General features: G+C 34.2%; 1 protein-coding gene across 12 annotated transcripts in view; it reads right to left on the bottom strand.

The window, feature by feature from the left end:
* DMD (dystrophin) overlaps positions 1–16,917 on the bottom strand; it is a gene marked incomplete at its 3' end in the record, with an annotated part of 1,131,161 nt that overhangs the window by 173,555 nt on the left and 940,689 nt on the right. For all 12 annotated transcript variants that reach the window (XM_079310888.1, XM_079310881.1, XM_079310887.1 and 9 more), the window contains 3 exons: positions 15,875–16,031; positions 8,737–8,857; positions 7,813–8,081 (listed from right to left, as the gene is read on the bottom strand). In XM_079310888.1, coding sequence (XP_079167014.1) covers positions 7,813–8,081; positions 8,737–8,857; positions 15,875–16,031 — 547 coding nt within the window. The remainder of the gene's footprint in view (positions 1–7,812; positions 8,082–8,736; positions 8,858–15,874; positions 16,032–16,917) is intronic.

Consider the following 16,917-nt stretch of genomic DNA (forward strand, 5'->3'; position numbering starts at 1 on the left):
TCTATTAGGCCCTACATTTATAAAGATGAAAATGAGAAATGTGTAACTCATTGGGTCCCTGATAAACATTCCAGGCAATCTAACATTCATTGCACTCCCTACATCTAACAGTCCCTAGACAATTACTGGGTACTAGGACAGAGCTTGATAAATTGATTTTACTTTGCTCATTGATTTGCCCATGTCGTAGAAACAATAACATTACAGAATCTGCACACTGTTCCCAAGAATTTATTTTGTCAATGTTTTAAGAAAAGATTTCATTAGAAACACAGTACTGACAGATGTTTTTTCATGGAAAAAAATTGCCTCATCACAGAAACAAACAACATTAAAATTCATTTCCCTCCTCTCCTGTCTCAGTGAACGTCTGTGTATCTGGTTATATAATAACTTCTGGTATGTTCTTTTTCTTTATATAGCAATGTTTCAGTTGCAGACTATATATAAGAGATCAGAGTTCTTTTATAAATGCTCCTTAGATATAATTTTTCTGCCTTTAGCCACACAGCTCCCTGTGCCACACTCACTTAGGAAAGCCTGAATAAAATGGTCCCATAGTAAGAAGATATGTGCTACTCTCATTGTACTTTTTTCCTTCTTGGCTAAATATTTACATTTCCAGGTCATCAGAAAAAGAAGGTTTTTGAACAGAACCAAAACAGTTAAAGAGCATCTTTGATTTAATGTCATGTCATGGAATGTTAATACTTTACCATCAGACTAATATCTATGTGTGTTGCGTTTATAAGGCAAACTTGAAACAAAAAAGCCATGCTAAATGTCAGAGTCCCTGCTGCAACCATGCCACTTAGGTACTTAAAAATTAATGTTTAATTCTCCTTCTAAAAGTTCAAGTCTCATTCTTCCCTCTGATAAACTGATAAAGAGAAATCTCTTAAAATTGTTCTGGTCTGACCTCAATTCTGAACTTCAGAGGCACAAAATGACAGACAAGTCTTTATACACGTATTAGTCAGTTCTCTCAGCAGGGTATGAGAAACCAAGATCAGAGATCGCCAATACTTAAAAAGTCAAATTCTGCCTGCAGATGTGCATGTTGAACTCCCACTGAAATCAGCAGGGTGAATTCATACAAGGAAAAATTTGGCTCTAAATGAAATGTGTTGATCTAATAATAGCATCTTCTACCAAACTGGGTTGGAGGTAGAAAAGATTTCCAACCTGACTGGTCACCTTTTTTTCTTCTTTAGAGCTCAAGAATTTTCCTGCACTAGATGTCAGGGAAAAGTTATCAGTTTTCCTTAGCCCAAACATCCTTAATCAAAGAGAAAGTAATAAATATGCACTATTAATAATTGTGTTAATACATTTAACACAAATCTGATACGAATTGGGTTAAATTGGTACAGCTCTTTTACAGGTTCTTTTGAAAAATGGTCTACAAGTAGCTGCTTCTTACAACAGTTGTGATTCCTCAGATTCCTCAGAAAGTTAATTAAAAGTTAATTTTTGTTTCTTCTTTATTAGCAGAGCAATGTACTCTCTGCATCACAATTATGCTCCTTTCCCCCCATAAGTAGCATGGTGAAGGGCAGTCTTAATTTTAAAAGATCAAGATTTCACTTCTCAGCCAGCTCATCATCATTCTTATTATTTCTATGTAAAAAAAAAAAAGATTTTGGATTTTTCCTTAAAACAGGTAACTTGATATAGACAGAAAATCTATGTAATCTAGTCTCTGTAAAAATAAAAAAAAAACCTATAGATACAGTGGTAGCATCTTAACCTGTGAAAAGAAATATATAACTTATTGCAAAAGATGTCAGCAGAGGGAATGATTGTTTGCTTCAGGTATTTAAAATGGATTTAGATTTAGGCTATTGACATAATGAACTCTCCAATCTTATCTGACTGATTACACAGAACAAACATACGGCAGATTACACTTTTAAATTAAATTTGTTTCAGTAAAAACTACCTGATTATTATATACCAAACATCACTTTTGAACATATTTCTCTTTCTGTGAGAAAATAAATTGATTCAAAAGCTGTTTAAATGAGATTGAGAGACCACAGGACACAACTGAGTAACTTTCATCTCCTACAAACTAAGAAGCGTAACAGAGCTAAAATCAGCTGGTACAACTAAATGACAAAACAGTTCATGGTTTTAAATTTAATTCCATATTTAAGAAAAACCTTAGCAAATTAAACTTGCCCTCAACAGTGACAAAAAACCAGCCCCGCTAAATTCACTCTTGTAAAAAAATGCATTTAGAAAAAGGTAAAAAAAAGATACCAAGCTGTCACCAATTCAGTAATGTGGTTAGCTGAAGTGTCTTTGATGTATAACAACATCTTGAAAGTTGACCCATTAACAAATTGAACAAATTTCAAGTATTTCTTTCTTTATAGAAAACTCCACAAAGTTTTAAATTCTCAGGAATGTTGCATATTGCAAGGATATCTGTAGGATGTGAAAGTTTTCCAGCGAATTTCAGTATGGCTTTGGTTTCTTTTAGGAAAGAGTTTATTATGCTCTTTTGTACACTAATGTTGTTTTAATTTATACTAGCTGTAAAACAGTTGATGAAGAGTTGATATTTTGTAAATTCTGGTTGTATTTACCATATTTATATTTAAAACCTAAAGGTCCTTTACTAGACAATTAGATCATCGCCTCCTTTTATAGCATTTTAGAACAATCTCTAAACTACAAATATCTTACTATTACAAAATCTGTTTAGAAAGATCATCTCTAATTCTCTTAGGAACCAATTTTCGGGTTTTGGAAAGCTGGAAAGTTCATTAGTAGGAAATGGTTATTCTGTATATAATAGTTTTATAAGTCCCAGAGTTCAGCACAGAACTTATTAGGAGACTTACTTAAGGAAATAGGACATCTTAACCCAGATTGATTATAGCCCTTGGTGGTAACAGCTGGCTTCTAATTAAACTGAAAAAAATCTATATTCATTTTGAAGTATTTAAGAACATACCATAAATAACTATTGTATGATTCTATCACAGAATGACATGTATGAAATGCTAAGTTTGAGAGCCATTTATAACAGTAACTTCTTTAGTTATAGGATGAAGAAAACATTAACACTTCCATCTCCTACACTGCAGGTAAATAGTTTCCTATTCAGCTATGAACCAATGGATGCTGTCATGTTCTAACTGTACAAAGAATTTCCAAACACCTAATCAAATCATAGCTTACACTCTACAACTGCACGTGAAATAATTTAACATTCTTGTGGCTAAAACTAATAGAATAGAATAGTAAGGAGTGTAGGTATTGTAGAAAGTCTATCAGTAAAGAAAGTAACTCAGAAGTTGGCATATCTGTAATGCCATTCTACATTACAGACTGCACAGCATGAGGTCTGCTAACTTAATTTGGTGCATAGCATAATTTTATGTTAGCAAAAATTAACAGAAGAATAGGCATCACATTGCAATCTGACCTCTATTTGATTTAACAAGGATCTAGCACTGCTATTGATATCAAGCTGATTGGAAATTCTGGTTATTCAACACATCTTCCAGGTGATTATTTCTTGTATAGATATATTGATCTATTTAAAACTGATCTCCAGTACATATCTCCATTGCTAGAAGGAGATAAATGGGGACTACTGGCTTGCTTCTAGGTGTCATTCATTAATGTTCCTCTGTGTGAGCCCTAATAGCTCCATATAAAAATCTTCCTTTTTTTATGGGAAGGATAGAAAATTATAAATTATCCAAGCATTTAAAATAATTTTGGGATGAGAACATAAATTAGAAATTCAACAACTCTCTTTGCTGTCAGAATCTCCATAGTAGGCAGCTGTCACCACAGTTCCCCCATAACAGCATTGGGAAAATTCACTGTGCTGAAATACCTCTTTGCAGCACAGCAGTAGCTGAACAGTACCAAAGTGTACTACAGGAGAATATATAAGACTTTAAAAATCCACATTACTACAAGCATCTTGTACTAAATCAACAACCTCAATTTCAGGACACTGAAGGAGAGTAGATAGTTTAGTTAAATAATAAGAAGAAAATATTAATGTTATTATTATTTTCTTTGCAAATATATTTATTTTCTTTCTATGACTGGATATGAACACAACTGAAACTCAGCTAATTATTTGAATGGGTTGTCTTACTTTTGTCTCATTTTGAGGAAAGATGACTAGGGACAAAAGAATTGTCCCCAGTCCCTGCACACAGAGAGTAATTTTGGAGTAGATGATGAGTAGATCAGTGATCAGTTCATTTCTGATTTATGAATAACTGCAAACTCTATTTGTTTTGCAAATAAGTAAATTTCAGGCTGACACTTCCTAGTGAACATTTGTCAGTGACATACAATTGGCTTCAACTGCCAATTAAGCTGAAGAAATTGTGAAATAAACAGCATATAATTCATCTAGAAATTGTATTAAAATTGTAAATAGGCATTGACAAAAGTATTTCAAAGGATATTTGCAGCCTTTATGAATATCCTTGTTACAATAAATACTTAAAATCTATAATCTATACACAAAGTCCATGTAACTGATTTACTCATAACTATAAAAGTAAATCTGCAAGAAAAACAGCAGTTAAGTAGCAAGACTAAGACTTTCATGAAAATTCTTTGTAGGAAAGTGCAAGACTTATGCCTCTAAATTCTGTTCTGCTTTTCACAGTTATCAATCATTCTACTGACTGAAGGTGCCCTCTTTTTGTGACAGTGAAGGAGAACTAATTATCCTATAGCAGACTGGACTTAATTGGAAAAAGTCTACATGATTCTACATGACTAGCCCTTTATTTGGAAGGTGCTCTAGAGATATGCACTTCTATTTTGAGCTAAAGAAACCACAGACACTGCTGTTTGCTCTTCATTATTTTTGTTGTTGTTTTTGTTTGTTTTTGAGTTTGTTTTGTTTTGTTTTGTTTTATGGAGATCGCAAAAAAAGAAAAAATAAAATGTAGTTATACTCATGGAGTCTAGAGGCTCTTCTGTTCCCTTACAGTGTGTGTGTGACAGAAAACTGAAGCAGTTATATTGCTGCTAGTGGTATGCTAAAATATCACTGGCAGAAAAATGTGCTTTGCATTGTGATTTCCTGAGTATGCTGAGAGTAGCTGAACCACCTTCAGCTAAAGGTAAACCATCAAAACTGGCATCTCAGTCACAAAACTCTGTGTACAACATCTCAAAACAGTGGTTTTTAATTTAAGAAACCTAATTTTCCAAAGTGGAAAAGCATAAAACCCTGACACTTCCTATGGGTGCTAATTTCTATTAGTATTTCTCAGCAGATGTCTACAGAGATACAACAAAACAGTGAGGAGTTTTCAGCATGATATGTTATGATTGCTGGTCATGCTGCTAGCATAACCATTATCATGGCTTTGGATGGCAAAGGAGATCTTTGGGGAAGAAAGAGAGACAAATTGGTTCTACCATCAATTCCTGGAATGGGTCTTTGAATAAGATACCAAGTGGATGAGGTAGGCATGGCTGCATATCAATTGCACAGCAGCAAAAGCTTAATATAAAATCTGATGGTGGTCTCAAGAGACCCTGAGTGTTCCAGGCATGCTGATGAAAAGAACATTCTGTTAGTGATTGCAAGGAGAAAGCATCATTGAATTTACTGTAGAGGGGAGTAGAAATCATAGGCCATATCTAAAATATGATCTGAGCTACAATCAAGCTGATCAGGCAATGGATATTAAGGGACAAATGAGATTAATTTGGGCTTGAGCTGAATTTAAGACAGTTAAATGATGGTTTGGACTTCGCTGGACAAAAAGATATGCTTGGAAGGGAGACAGAAAGAATGTGTGCTGTTAAGAAAGTAAGTTCCATTTTGGTCTGCAGATAAGACCACTCATAAGAGAGAAGAAAAAAGGGAGAATAACAGATGACAACAGAGAAGTCTGAAGAATATTTTGGTTATTGATAGCCTCTAGTCTGGATTGCATCCTTTGGAGCAGATGAGTGAAACTATCTCATGTCCTCATAATCAGAGATGAACACCAATTTGTACAGTAATGCAGATGAAGCATTAATAATAATAATAATAATAATAATAATGATAATAATGATAATAATTAGTGCAGCATTCATACTGACCAAGGATCCACTATTTTGTGTGAGTTCATTGTTATGCCATGACCTTAAAAACTCCAGCAACTAAAACTAAAGAGAACAGTGACAAATGACACTAAGTTAAACACACTCCCCAGGAAGTTATTCATCAGGTTAGGTTTGGGAAAGCTCTTGTGATCCAAATTAAGAGAAGGATTTGCAAGAAATTCAATCACATATGACCAATGTTTTGAACATCTGCTCAGAAGATACTTGGGTTTCTTAGATGTATGGAAAGAAATCAGGTACTTTGCCTCATACTGTAGTAACAGTCATTGTGATACTCATCATAAAAACCAGAACAAGGATGAGACATAGATAATGTATCAATTGCATAATGCTTGGCTGATAATATAATTTATAAAAAAGAAAACACTTACTTTTAAAGAACAACTTTTAACTGAAGGCTTTTAACTGAAACATTTGCAAAAGAAATGTATTTAACTCTTAAGTGAATCAATTATTAAATAATGAATTATGTTATCTAGAAAGTATTTATTTATTTTTAAACCATTAGGACTCAGAACTGTAATTATGGAGTCAACACTCCTGCTCACAGTTCTAGATTTAAGCTACTTGCTTTGTTTTCCAGTAATATCAGAGATTCAGTGTTCCTGTTCAGGATATCTTCTTTAAAATTAAAAAGCCAAAACCAAACCGTGGTTGTAATAGCAGTTTCTGAGAATTTATAAATGGATTTCTTCTGTTCATTTATGAATTTAAATGAAGATAAACAAATTCTGCAGCTAGCTGTTCATCAGCTACTAACTATTTCATTTATTCTTGTGCAGCATCTGCACAGGACGCTCATTAAACTTTCTGTGTGATTAAAACTCGAGGACTTTCATTTTAATAAACTACATTTGATTTTTAGAGGCATTTTTTTCTTGCCATTAGTCATTCTATTTCCTCTTTCTTAGATCCTAATGTTCATCTAGAGAAAATAACAGTTAGCTCAGGTCTCTTTCAAAATGACTGATGATTCCCATTTATGTGACTGGAACAGAGGCACTTTGTTCTTATCAAAATGGCAACTGCCTCTATTGTACTCTGGCTGAAGGAATCCTGTATTATTTATCAAGTCTGTCCACAGCAGTCATGCTGAAAGAGGACAATTCTGCCCAGGTTTCCCAATAAGCAATGATTTTATGAAACAACCCTTAAAAGCAGATAAGCATTAAGTTATAGAAAATAATGACAATCTTCCAGGCTTGCTGCTTTTTTTTTAAGACTATCTTTAGTTATGAAGCCTATTTATCAAATAAGACAGAGAGCAAATACCACTATCATGAAAAAAACCCATACATTTTAAATTATTTAAATTCTACTCTATAATTATGGAAACAATTATGTACTCATCATACTTAAGAAAATATAATAAAGAAAATAATTCAGTAGAATTTTATCATATATTCTCCTTATTTTGCTTTTGCTTTTTTTAGCTGCCAATTTTGCCTCTCTTGAGTTTACAGTGAGTGTGCTGAGGATTTTTTCATATTTCTATAATGCTTTTACTCATGTTAACCATATACATCATCAATGAGGATCCCATTGCATTCTAACTTTTAAAACACTTTGCCTGCACTTTTTAATACAAATCAGTATGGTACGAAGATACCAATTTCTCACTCTCAAAGATAATTTCTGATGTGGGGATCATACAAAGAACTATTTTACTCAGAAATAGTGCTATATGGCATGTACCTTGAGTTTTTCCAAGTGATCCTGCAGAGAGTCGATTAGCAGATCCCCCACGGGCTGCCAGGACCCCTTGAATGCCTCAGCCTGGCGCAGCTTCAGGTCCAGCTCATCCATTGCCTCCTGGAGGCCCTGCAGCCTCTCAAGAGCATCATCAATCTTCTTTTGCCAATCAGCAGACTGCAGATTCAGCTTGTCCCATTCGGTTCTGACTTCATCTGCTTGCCTTTGCAGGAGTTTGGTGGCATTGCGGGCTCTTTCCTCAGGTGACAGGTCTAAATGGGAAAGTGAAGAGGCTTTTAGGACATGTTCTGTCTTAGAAGTAAAACAGTTGCCATCTGGGTGAGTTCAAATCTCAGAAAGAAACCCTTCATAACTAAAGGCATCTGTGGAATTTGTTTTATTAAAATATTTTTGTTTCAAAATCTCTTAAAAAAATTAAATCTTGCCACTATAAAAATCAGCAAAATATGCATTTAAGTACATAAAGGCATTTTGAAACATGCAAGGTGTAGCTAGAAGTTTATTGGCTGATTCAGCACAATATATAAATATTAATCACTGTGAGGCTTTTGCTGCAATTAGGTGGATTTGGGATCTCCTGTAGTACTGAGACTACAAGGTGAATTTTAGCTTAAATTGCAGCTTTGAGCCCCCAAATGAGGCTATAATTATAGACAGGTCCTGAAGGTTTAAAGGCAGTTTCAAAATCTGCTTATAAATATGCATGTCTATTTAGTACCACAGTGTTCAGAAGGATTGCTAAGGCTTGCTTTCATCTATATTTTTAGCTTAGTTTCTGAATACTGGCATTCAGCTCGGAGTGTAAAAGGAATGCTTTCAGAGAGGCTGGCAGGAATTATTTAATCATCTCTGATCATCACTGATCTTCCCAGCAATGTGTTATTACCCTGTTCTTGCTTCAATTACCTCTGGGCTCTGGGCAGACCTTCTCCCCTGCCTCCACGGGCTGCTCGGCCAGGAAGATCCTCACAGTCTCAAGGGCACTCCTGATAACAGGTTCTTTTGTTTTTAGCTCTCTCTTGAAAGTCTAAGAAACAAAATTATTTAAGTGGATCTATAAGGAAGTACAAACTCAGAATAACAATGTCAGAACAAAATTTCCAGCAACAGCTTCCACATATGGATAAGAAGCAATAAAATACACACACAAACTATAAGAATCAGCTTTTGCTTAAGCTGAAATCCCATTGTATTCAAAACAGTAAATGTGCTGTCAGCATACTGCATTTTTTTTTCTTCAGCATCAACCCCTTTTACTCTTTTTTCTACACCCTGCTTTTAAATGACCATGAGTAAGTTACTCAAGTTTAGTATTAGAAGCTTTGTTAGGTCACTGAAAGTATAAATATCTCAGTATTTATTTTTTCATTTCTCTATTTTTTTAAATGAGAATATGAGAGTCTATTAATCTGATTTCAAATGTACACCACACAAAAATGCAGGTGAAATCCAGCTTGTGGGTTGCATGTTGCACTGGTTCTTCTGCATGTTGCAGTGAGTTTATCTAAATGGTCCTAACTATCATATTTCAACATTTTCTTCTGTATTTATGAAACATTATTGAATGCATACTGTTTGAAGCAGAATAGAGGTAAAATATGCAGGTTATTTAATAGTACAGTGTAACACAAAACAATACAAAAAGGAGAGCCATATGCCATGGGTAGAAAACAGGTATTTTGCTGCTGGGGTTAGAAAATTCTCTTTACCATCAGCATTATATAAACTTGTAATGTAATAAATTGACCAACTTAGTTACATTAGTTATTAAACAAAATTTGCATTTCTGTGTGAACTAATGAAGGATTATAAATTCAATATTAAAAAGTTCATTACTCTTAGAATTATATTTGAAATGTGACTCTCTTTACAGAAAATACCTACGAGAACTAATAGTGGGAACATGTACAGTTTATATTGTGAACAGGTAAAATGTTCTTAACACATTTCAGGAAAGTAAACTCGAGGAAATAACTACATTATTCTACTATAAATATTTAAATATACTCTTTATTAAATGGTCAAGAGCTGACCATAAGGTTTGTAGCTGCTCTTGGGAAAACCCTTTAGCAAAGTCTGCTCTGTTGAAGGAAATAAAGCAAAAAGTGTTCATATTGTGTCAAGGACAATAATGGGACTGGAATCTTTTCACAGAGTCTATTTGCTATCATAAGAGAATCTGTCATTTGATTAATACCTGAGATAAATGTTTTAAACAATCATGCTGACCTTTAAAAACAGCACCAATTTTCAAAAATTTAGAAGTGGACTGTATATTAAGAGGTAAACTACTACTGGACATTTTTTTTGCATAAAAACTGAGTGGAATTACTACAGAGCTGAAATTAAAATGCCGAACTTAAACATTTTTAGGTTTATAATTCATATAATTCATACTTGACTTTTGCATGAAGTGTGATGGAAAGAGGAAATATAATAAGACTTTTTCATGCCTCCAAATGAGGAAAATCTATTCCTTTAATTAGCCTTTATGTTCATCTCTCAGCATTCTGTCCCACTGGAACGGTGTGGCAGGTCTGCAGGTCAGGTAAGCCAGCAGGAAGCGTAACTTAAAATCCAGCACAATAATTTCCATGGACATTGTGCTCTGCTCTCAGCTGATAGTGTCAAAAGTAACACCAACAGTCAAACACACCAACAGCAGGAAGGAGTCACTGATACTCCAGGGGAACACAGACATACACTGATGTGGAGAAGAGTTAGAAGGCAGAAACACCTCTGAACTATGCATTTGGGAATGAGTAGTCCTGCTGTGAGGAGTGCTGCTGCTGTAGACAGGTCACCCTGGCTATGAACACGCCTGGAGGACAAAAAACACCCTCTTTCAGCTTGTAGTGTTTGTGCAGAAAACAGCAGCATTCAAATGCAGTGAGTGACTTTACCTTTCCAGAAGAGGTTTAAAGCCACAATCCTCCTGTATCTCTTGTATAACAGGAGGAGAACATATGTGAAATGAATTCCATAAAGCCTGTGGGCAGTAATCATTGTATCTTCCTCAAAACAGCAGAGAAATGCTAATAGGAACTTCTGACTTTGCACATTTTGTATTTTGTCACAAGAGGAAAAGGTGTCTTTCTTTATTGAAAAGGGAAAGTTGAGCCAATGTCTTAAACTTTTCCCCCCACCATTTCCTCTCTGAATGTTGGAGCTGGTGGAGGCAATTATAGTCTGTAAATTCTGAGTTATAGAATAAAACACAGTATGGTGTTGAGATCTATTTACAGTTCTCATCTCCTTCTCTGGTTTTGATCTGCAGATTTCTACTGAGTTAAAATATGTTTCAATTAAAGAAATTTGAAAAGGAGAGGATGAAAAAAACATGAGTCTGAAGCAGTAGTGCAGAACAGCATTAAAAATAATGAATGCTTATTTCACACTAACATATTCCAAAAAACAGTTCTTACTGTATGAAGTTAAAGCTGCTTTTCAGATTAAAGTTTTGTTGTGAGATATGTATACACTACCAGTAAAAACCATAAGTAGCAATAAAAGATTCCTCTTTTTTTTTTGGAGGAAAACAAAAAAAAAGAAGAATTTATCTATCTACAGCCCTGACAAATACATCTTTATAATAACTAGACCAACACTGAAAGCAGAATTAGCCTAAATGAATGCCTAATGTACAACTAATGATTGCAGGCTAATTTCATTGAATTCCTTGACTTCTTCCACACTTCATGGTGACTGTAGAGGAAATCGAATATGCATAATGAATGACCTGACAAAAAAGTAAGTAAACTACTTTATTTAAGCATGTCTATTTGTCATCAACAGTACAACAGTAATGGCATTCTGTCCACCATTTTAATAATGCATATATTGATCAGCTTATCTCAGACCTCTACTAACACCTCATGAGTGTCCTTAAATCTCTTTAAATGAAGAAACAATGATTGTTTCAATTGAAAAATGAAAATAAAATGAGAAAGGAGTTGCATTAGTAAAATGAACATTAATCTCTGTTATTTAAAAAATAGGAATTTTTGCTTTCAATGTATTTTAAAGAGAAAGAGTACAATTAGATTAATTCAATGTTTGCCAAACAGAATGCTTTTCAAAATATGGGGTTTGTCCTAATCACTAAAAGTAAATATCAACTGTTGCCCCATAATTGGTTAGTGAGTTGAAGCAGGAACTGTACTCCCCTAGGCAGTGATGCTACAGATTTAATGTGAAAGGGTTTCCATGGAATTGTTAAGTACCTTCTATGTTCATAAATGCTATTTATGCTGTTAATAAAATCACTACACAGCAAATGAGGCAACTCTTAAAAGAATGAAATACATAGCAGGCTATCTGCATGATGCCTAAATTACTTAAATTAGATTAACATTAACATACACACAGTTGTTAATTCAATTTCACTAAAGCAATATTAGGATACTTAGTAAAACAAAGAAAAATGTAAGATAATTAAATAATGTTTTGAGGAACAGGAGTATTTTTTTATCATTGACTAACATCACCACCACCACTCCTCTCCACTTGTTCTAAGACTTTGGAATAGAGACAATTTCTTCAGATGCCAAAATTAGAAAAAATGACCTATATATATAAGTTCAAACAAATAGCAGTTATGTGGGTGTTTTTGGGATACATTCCAAATTGCCTTATCTAAAAAGAACCTCACATCTATAACACAACAATGATTTTGACTGCATGGATACCCCTACTCTCAGTTGAGTTCAAGCTCTCCTCTGGCATAGATTAAAGCGTTTGAAATTTTTGTCTGAATCCTACTCTTAAAATTTTTAAAGCCAATCTTGGCAACTAGGAGCACTAGTGGTAAGTACTGACTTCTTTTCATCTCTTTTATGAATCTCTGTGGTATTCTAGCTGGTCTTCTGAATGATAGAGAGGTTAAATATGTTTGCTCTTCTTTAAATTTTACCTTTAAGGGAAAAAAATAAAATCAGCTTGCAACATGTCTTTAGAAAAAGGATTCAGGCATAAAATCATGTTGGCATTCATCATGCTATTTCTCAATTGAATCAGTTAAACTGCATAAATAGTGCATAGACTGTATAAATAGTGTTCCCCTGATGGGGGTTTATTCACTTCTCAAGTGAAAAACTTAGCTAGGTTCAGTTTGGGCATTATCTGACAAAAACAATCCTTCACAGCAGGAAGAAAGACCAAAACTGGAAGCTTTAATAATTTAAAAGATTGATCAGATCTGATAGATGCTTCCATGGTTTACTGAAGACTAATTTCCAGAAGTGATATCCAGAAGAACAAAATTAACAGTCAGCAGATTCTTTTTCTCAAGATCAACACACAACTACTGTTTAATTTCACATCCAGCACCCTGAGAGCTAAGCTCTGCTCTTAAACAAAGGTCCAAACCTCTCAAAATAGCTTTCCAGTACTGGGCTCCAGTTTTAAGCTAGATAATTGTACACTTGTGAAAACATTTTCTGATATTCAGAAATGAGCTAAGCTGTTAATTAGGATATAACCTTTGTATATCTGCTTCTTTAAAAAAAACTTCTAGAGTAACAAAGTCCATAATGCCAAGAGGGAAAAAAATAACCAACCAATCAATCAACCAACCAACCAACCAACCAACTAACCAACACATTGCAGACATAGATTTTGTCAACAGCAACCTGAAGTCAACTTCCATGTTGACTGTTTTTCCCTTCTCTGTCAGAGATATTTGAAGATCAGACAGGGCAAATTAATTTCAAGTATTGTGGTTTTTCTTTTTCCATGGGGAATCAGCATACCTAAACTCACGATTCGGAAGTGCTACAGAATGGGGAAAAGAAAAAGGTATATTTCTAAAAGGAATTCAAACATTCTAGCTTTGATACTAGACAGGATGACCAAAGCTCTGTGTTATGTACCTGCAAGTCACAGAGAAGTTAAAAAAGATAAATGAGATCCATTTTATGAAGACATTTTGCCCCTACTCACAGTATCTTACTTTTATGCAATAATTATCATCCCTAAAAGTTCTAACTACATTATTTGTTTGGTATGTGACAGATCACTTAGTTCATCACTGAAGACTAGCCACCTTTATGATGCATTCTTGGAAGCCCTTAAATCACTTATAGAGCAATATAAAACACTCTAAGAAGTAATTTCTATACTTAAAAATATTTCTTCTGTCTAGGACAAAATATTTTCAAGTACTTAAATATTATTTAGATGGAAAAAGTTTTGTTGAATCTCTCTGTAGAAATCTCTCTCTAACTCTTGTTTTGGCTCAAGAGTTGTCATTGGAGAAAGAGTTTGAGTTAATGTCAAAATGAGTTAAAGCAACATCTGTATTGCTTCTTTCATCCTGGTATTCTGGATAGGCTTTAAAATTACTTTATAGAAGTTGCTACTTTATGGCTAAAACAGAACTCAAGCTTATCTTAACTTTCAAGGTTATATATAACACGTTTTAACTTTCTTAGGGAAAAGGTGAAAAAAGGAACGGTGCTGCCCTGTAAAGTCATGGATGTTTTCACCTTCCTGTCTCTGTGATAGTGCTTTAAGTCCCACATAAAATTTTGTGAGAAAGACACATCCTACACATCACCTCTCCAGAGGGAAGACCTAGGAAATGTGACAAAGATGCCCCTTGCAGAAAAGCATTATATTATCTCAGAAAAGTTTGCCACTGAAAGAGAGAGAGATTTTTTTTGTTTCATCTTTCTCTTTGGCTTTCTCAATAATTCGATGAAGATAGGTCATTGAAAAACCATATTGACACTATTTGCCATCAGTTTTTTGCAGTAGATGAATGTCTGTGTGTCTATGGAAAAATCCATTTCTGGCTGAATAGGGTACTTCCTGATTTTTCACAAACTCAGGGTCTTAAAGCAGCAAGATATGTCAGGTTTACTTTGCAAATTTGATCTCACTATCTGTTCTCAAATATGTCCTTCTCCACGAGGAAGGATAATATATTAGAGCAATATTTACATACAGCTATCTGATGAACAGAAAAAACACTGATCTTATTTTGTTTTAAAGCACCATTTCACATTTCTCCAATAAGCCATAAAATCAGAGATTTAGGAACTTCAGAAACAATGTTTTGTTGCAAGTTTCACAAAGAAGCTACATATATACAGCACAATGCATTGAGAGGATTATCACCAGATTTGGAATATTCTCTTCTCATGAAATCAAGCTGTCAGACTGATAATTTAATTTTTTTAATAAAAATTACATTTACTTGAAATAAATTTTTAGACAGCTCCCTGAAGCATAATTGAACATCAGAAAGGAAGTAAAAACTTCCTATAATGTCATTATTTTAATTAAAGACAAAGTGGATAAAGGGGAGGAGAGGTTGAATGTATATTTTACAATAAAGGTACTAGAACTGTGATTTCACATTCAGACCTGGATAGACATCAATGGCATATGAAATTAAAGACTGTTTAGGTGAAAGCAGACTTTAGGTTAGCATCAGACTGGTCAGAATTGATTAAACACAGGAGACATACTTTAAACATACCCTCATCACAACAAAAATCAGTGTGGATATTTGTATGAAGAACTATTCTGGAGTATTTTTCTGGGGGTTGATAATTTTAATACCAATCTTAATCTAGAATGGTTCCCCATATGATGCTCTGCTATGGTCTTCCCATAAGAATTCCCAGATGAAACCACTGTGAGCCAGACAGGTATCACAATAGTTTCATGGTGTGGAGCTGTGCAATTGGGCTCATACCAGCTACTCTTGTCACAAATGTTCCTGAAACCCAAACTAGGGTTCAAAACAGGAATTTTGAATTCTTGATCTAGAAAAAAACAAAAAATCAGAACTGCTTATTTAATCCTCAAAAATTAGTTTAGTAATTGTTCTGGCTATGAAATCTGCCTGTTTGTGGTAGGTCACTGAAGGTCATGGTCATTAACACTTCCTTCTCCAAAAGGCTGATTTTCTCTGCTGTGTTTGAAAGCTAAAGCTGGAATTCTTTTCAACAAGGACTGTGTCATGCAGCACTAGCCTGCAAAGGAGAAAAGCAATGATCAAAAGATAATTAAAAAAACAAAACAAAAACAATCATACCCTGTGAATATCATTCTGTTTCTGCACAGTGGGAAGATCTCCACCAATGGGTGCTTGTTGTTTTAACTCATCCTCCTTCAACTGCAGCCATGCCAAAAGTTCCTGAAGAGAGAGATGTAATCGCTTCCACTGGTCAGTACTGGCTTCCAAATGGGATCTGAAAGCATGTGTTAAATATAAGATAGATTCAGGCATAGTGGAAGTAAAAACCAAAATGCACAAGCTTATTTACTGAGCAAGATCCTAGTGTTTCATTAAGTTAATAATTTTCTAATAGCTTCACTAGCTTTGAATTAGATTCTGGCAACACAGATTTAAATTTGGTTCCACAGTCCTGGCTTCTCTTCACATCTCCTGATTTTTGTTTTTGATTGGTTGGGGTTTTTTTTGGCATTTTAGTTTTCCTCTTCAGCAGTGAGTAATGGCTGTGCTGAATTGTCAGTCTCACTAGAAGGGCACAAATTCTGCAGGACTAGCATGAGAAATGTAGTCATCACTTAGGATTGCTAGGACATTATTTACCCGAAATGTAGAGAGTAGTTTTCCAACTCAGTGAAGAACATTTAGAGCATTTCTTTAAACCACTACACAAACCATTCAACTTACATAAGATTAATTCTCCTAATTTTTTTAAATAAGAGAACAATGCTGTTCTTTAAAAAAAAGTCATGAGAAAATTATTAAAGCCTGTAGAATTCTCAGACATTATCTAGCCAAATGTCAATGCCATTTAAACAGAGGTGTGAATGAAACTATTGGTAAAACACTGAGAAATTTAAAAGACAAAATATCATTTTTTTGCAAAATAGGTCTCCATCATAAAGACATTTTCTAAATATTTCCTCTGTATATGCACAAAAGTGACTTTTTGGAATCAAGTATTGAGCTTCTCAATTTCAGTAATCGTTTTCTGAAAGTGGCTGGACTGATAAAATCTTCAATTTTCTCTGTACTGTAGATAAACCCCAATAAATTTTGTCTTTCTGGACTTATGAGTATGCTATTTTTTAATTTCTGGTTTGGAAAAAAAATTCTAATTCTCC

Source organism: Erithacus rubecula (assembly GCF_903797595.1).
Source record: "Erithacus rubecula genome assembly, chromosome: 1".
NCBI classification, from domain to species: Eukaryota; Metazoa; Chordata; class Aves; order Passeriformes; family Muscicapidae; genus Erithacus; species Erithacus rubecula.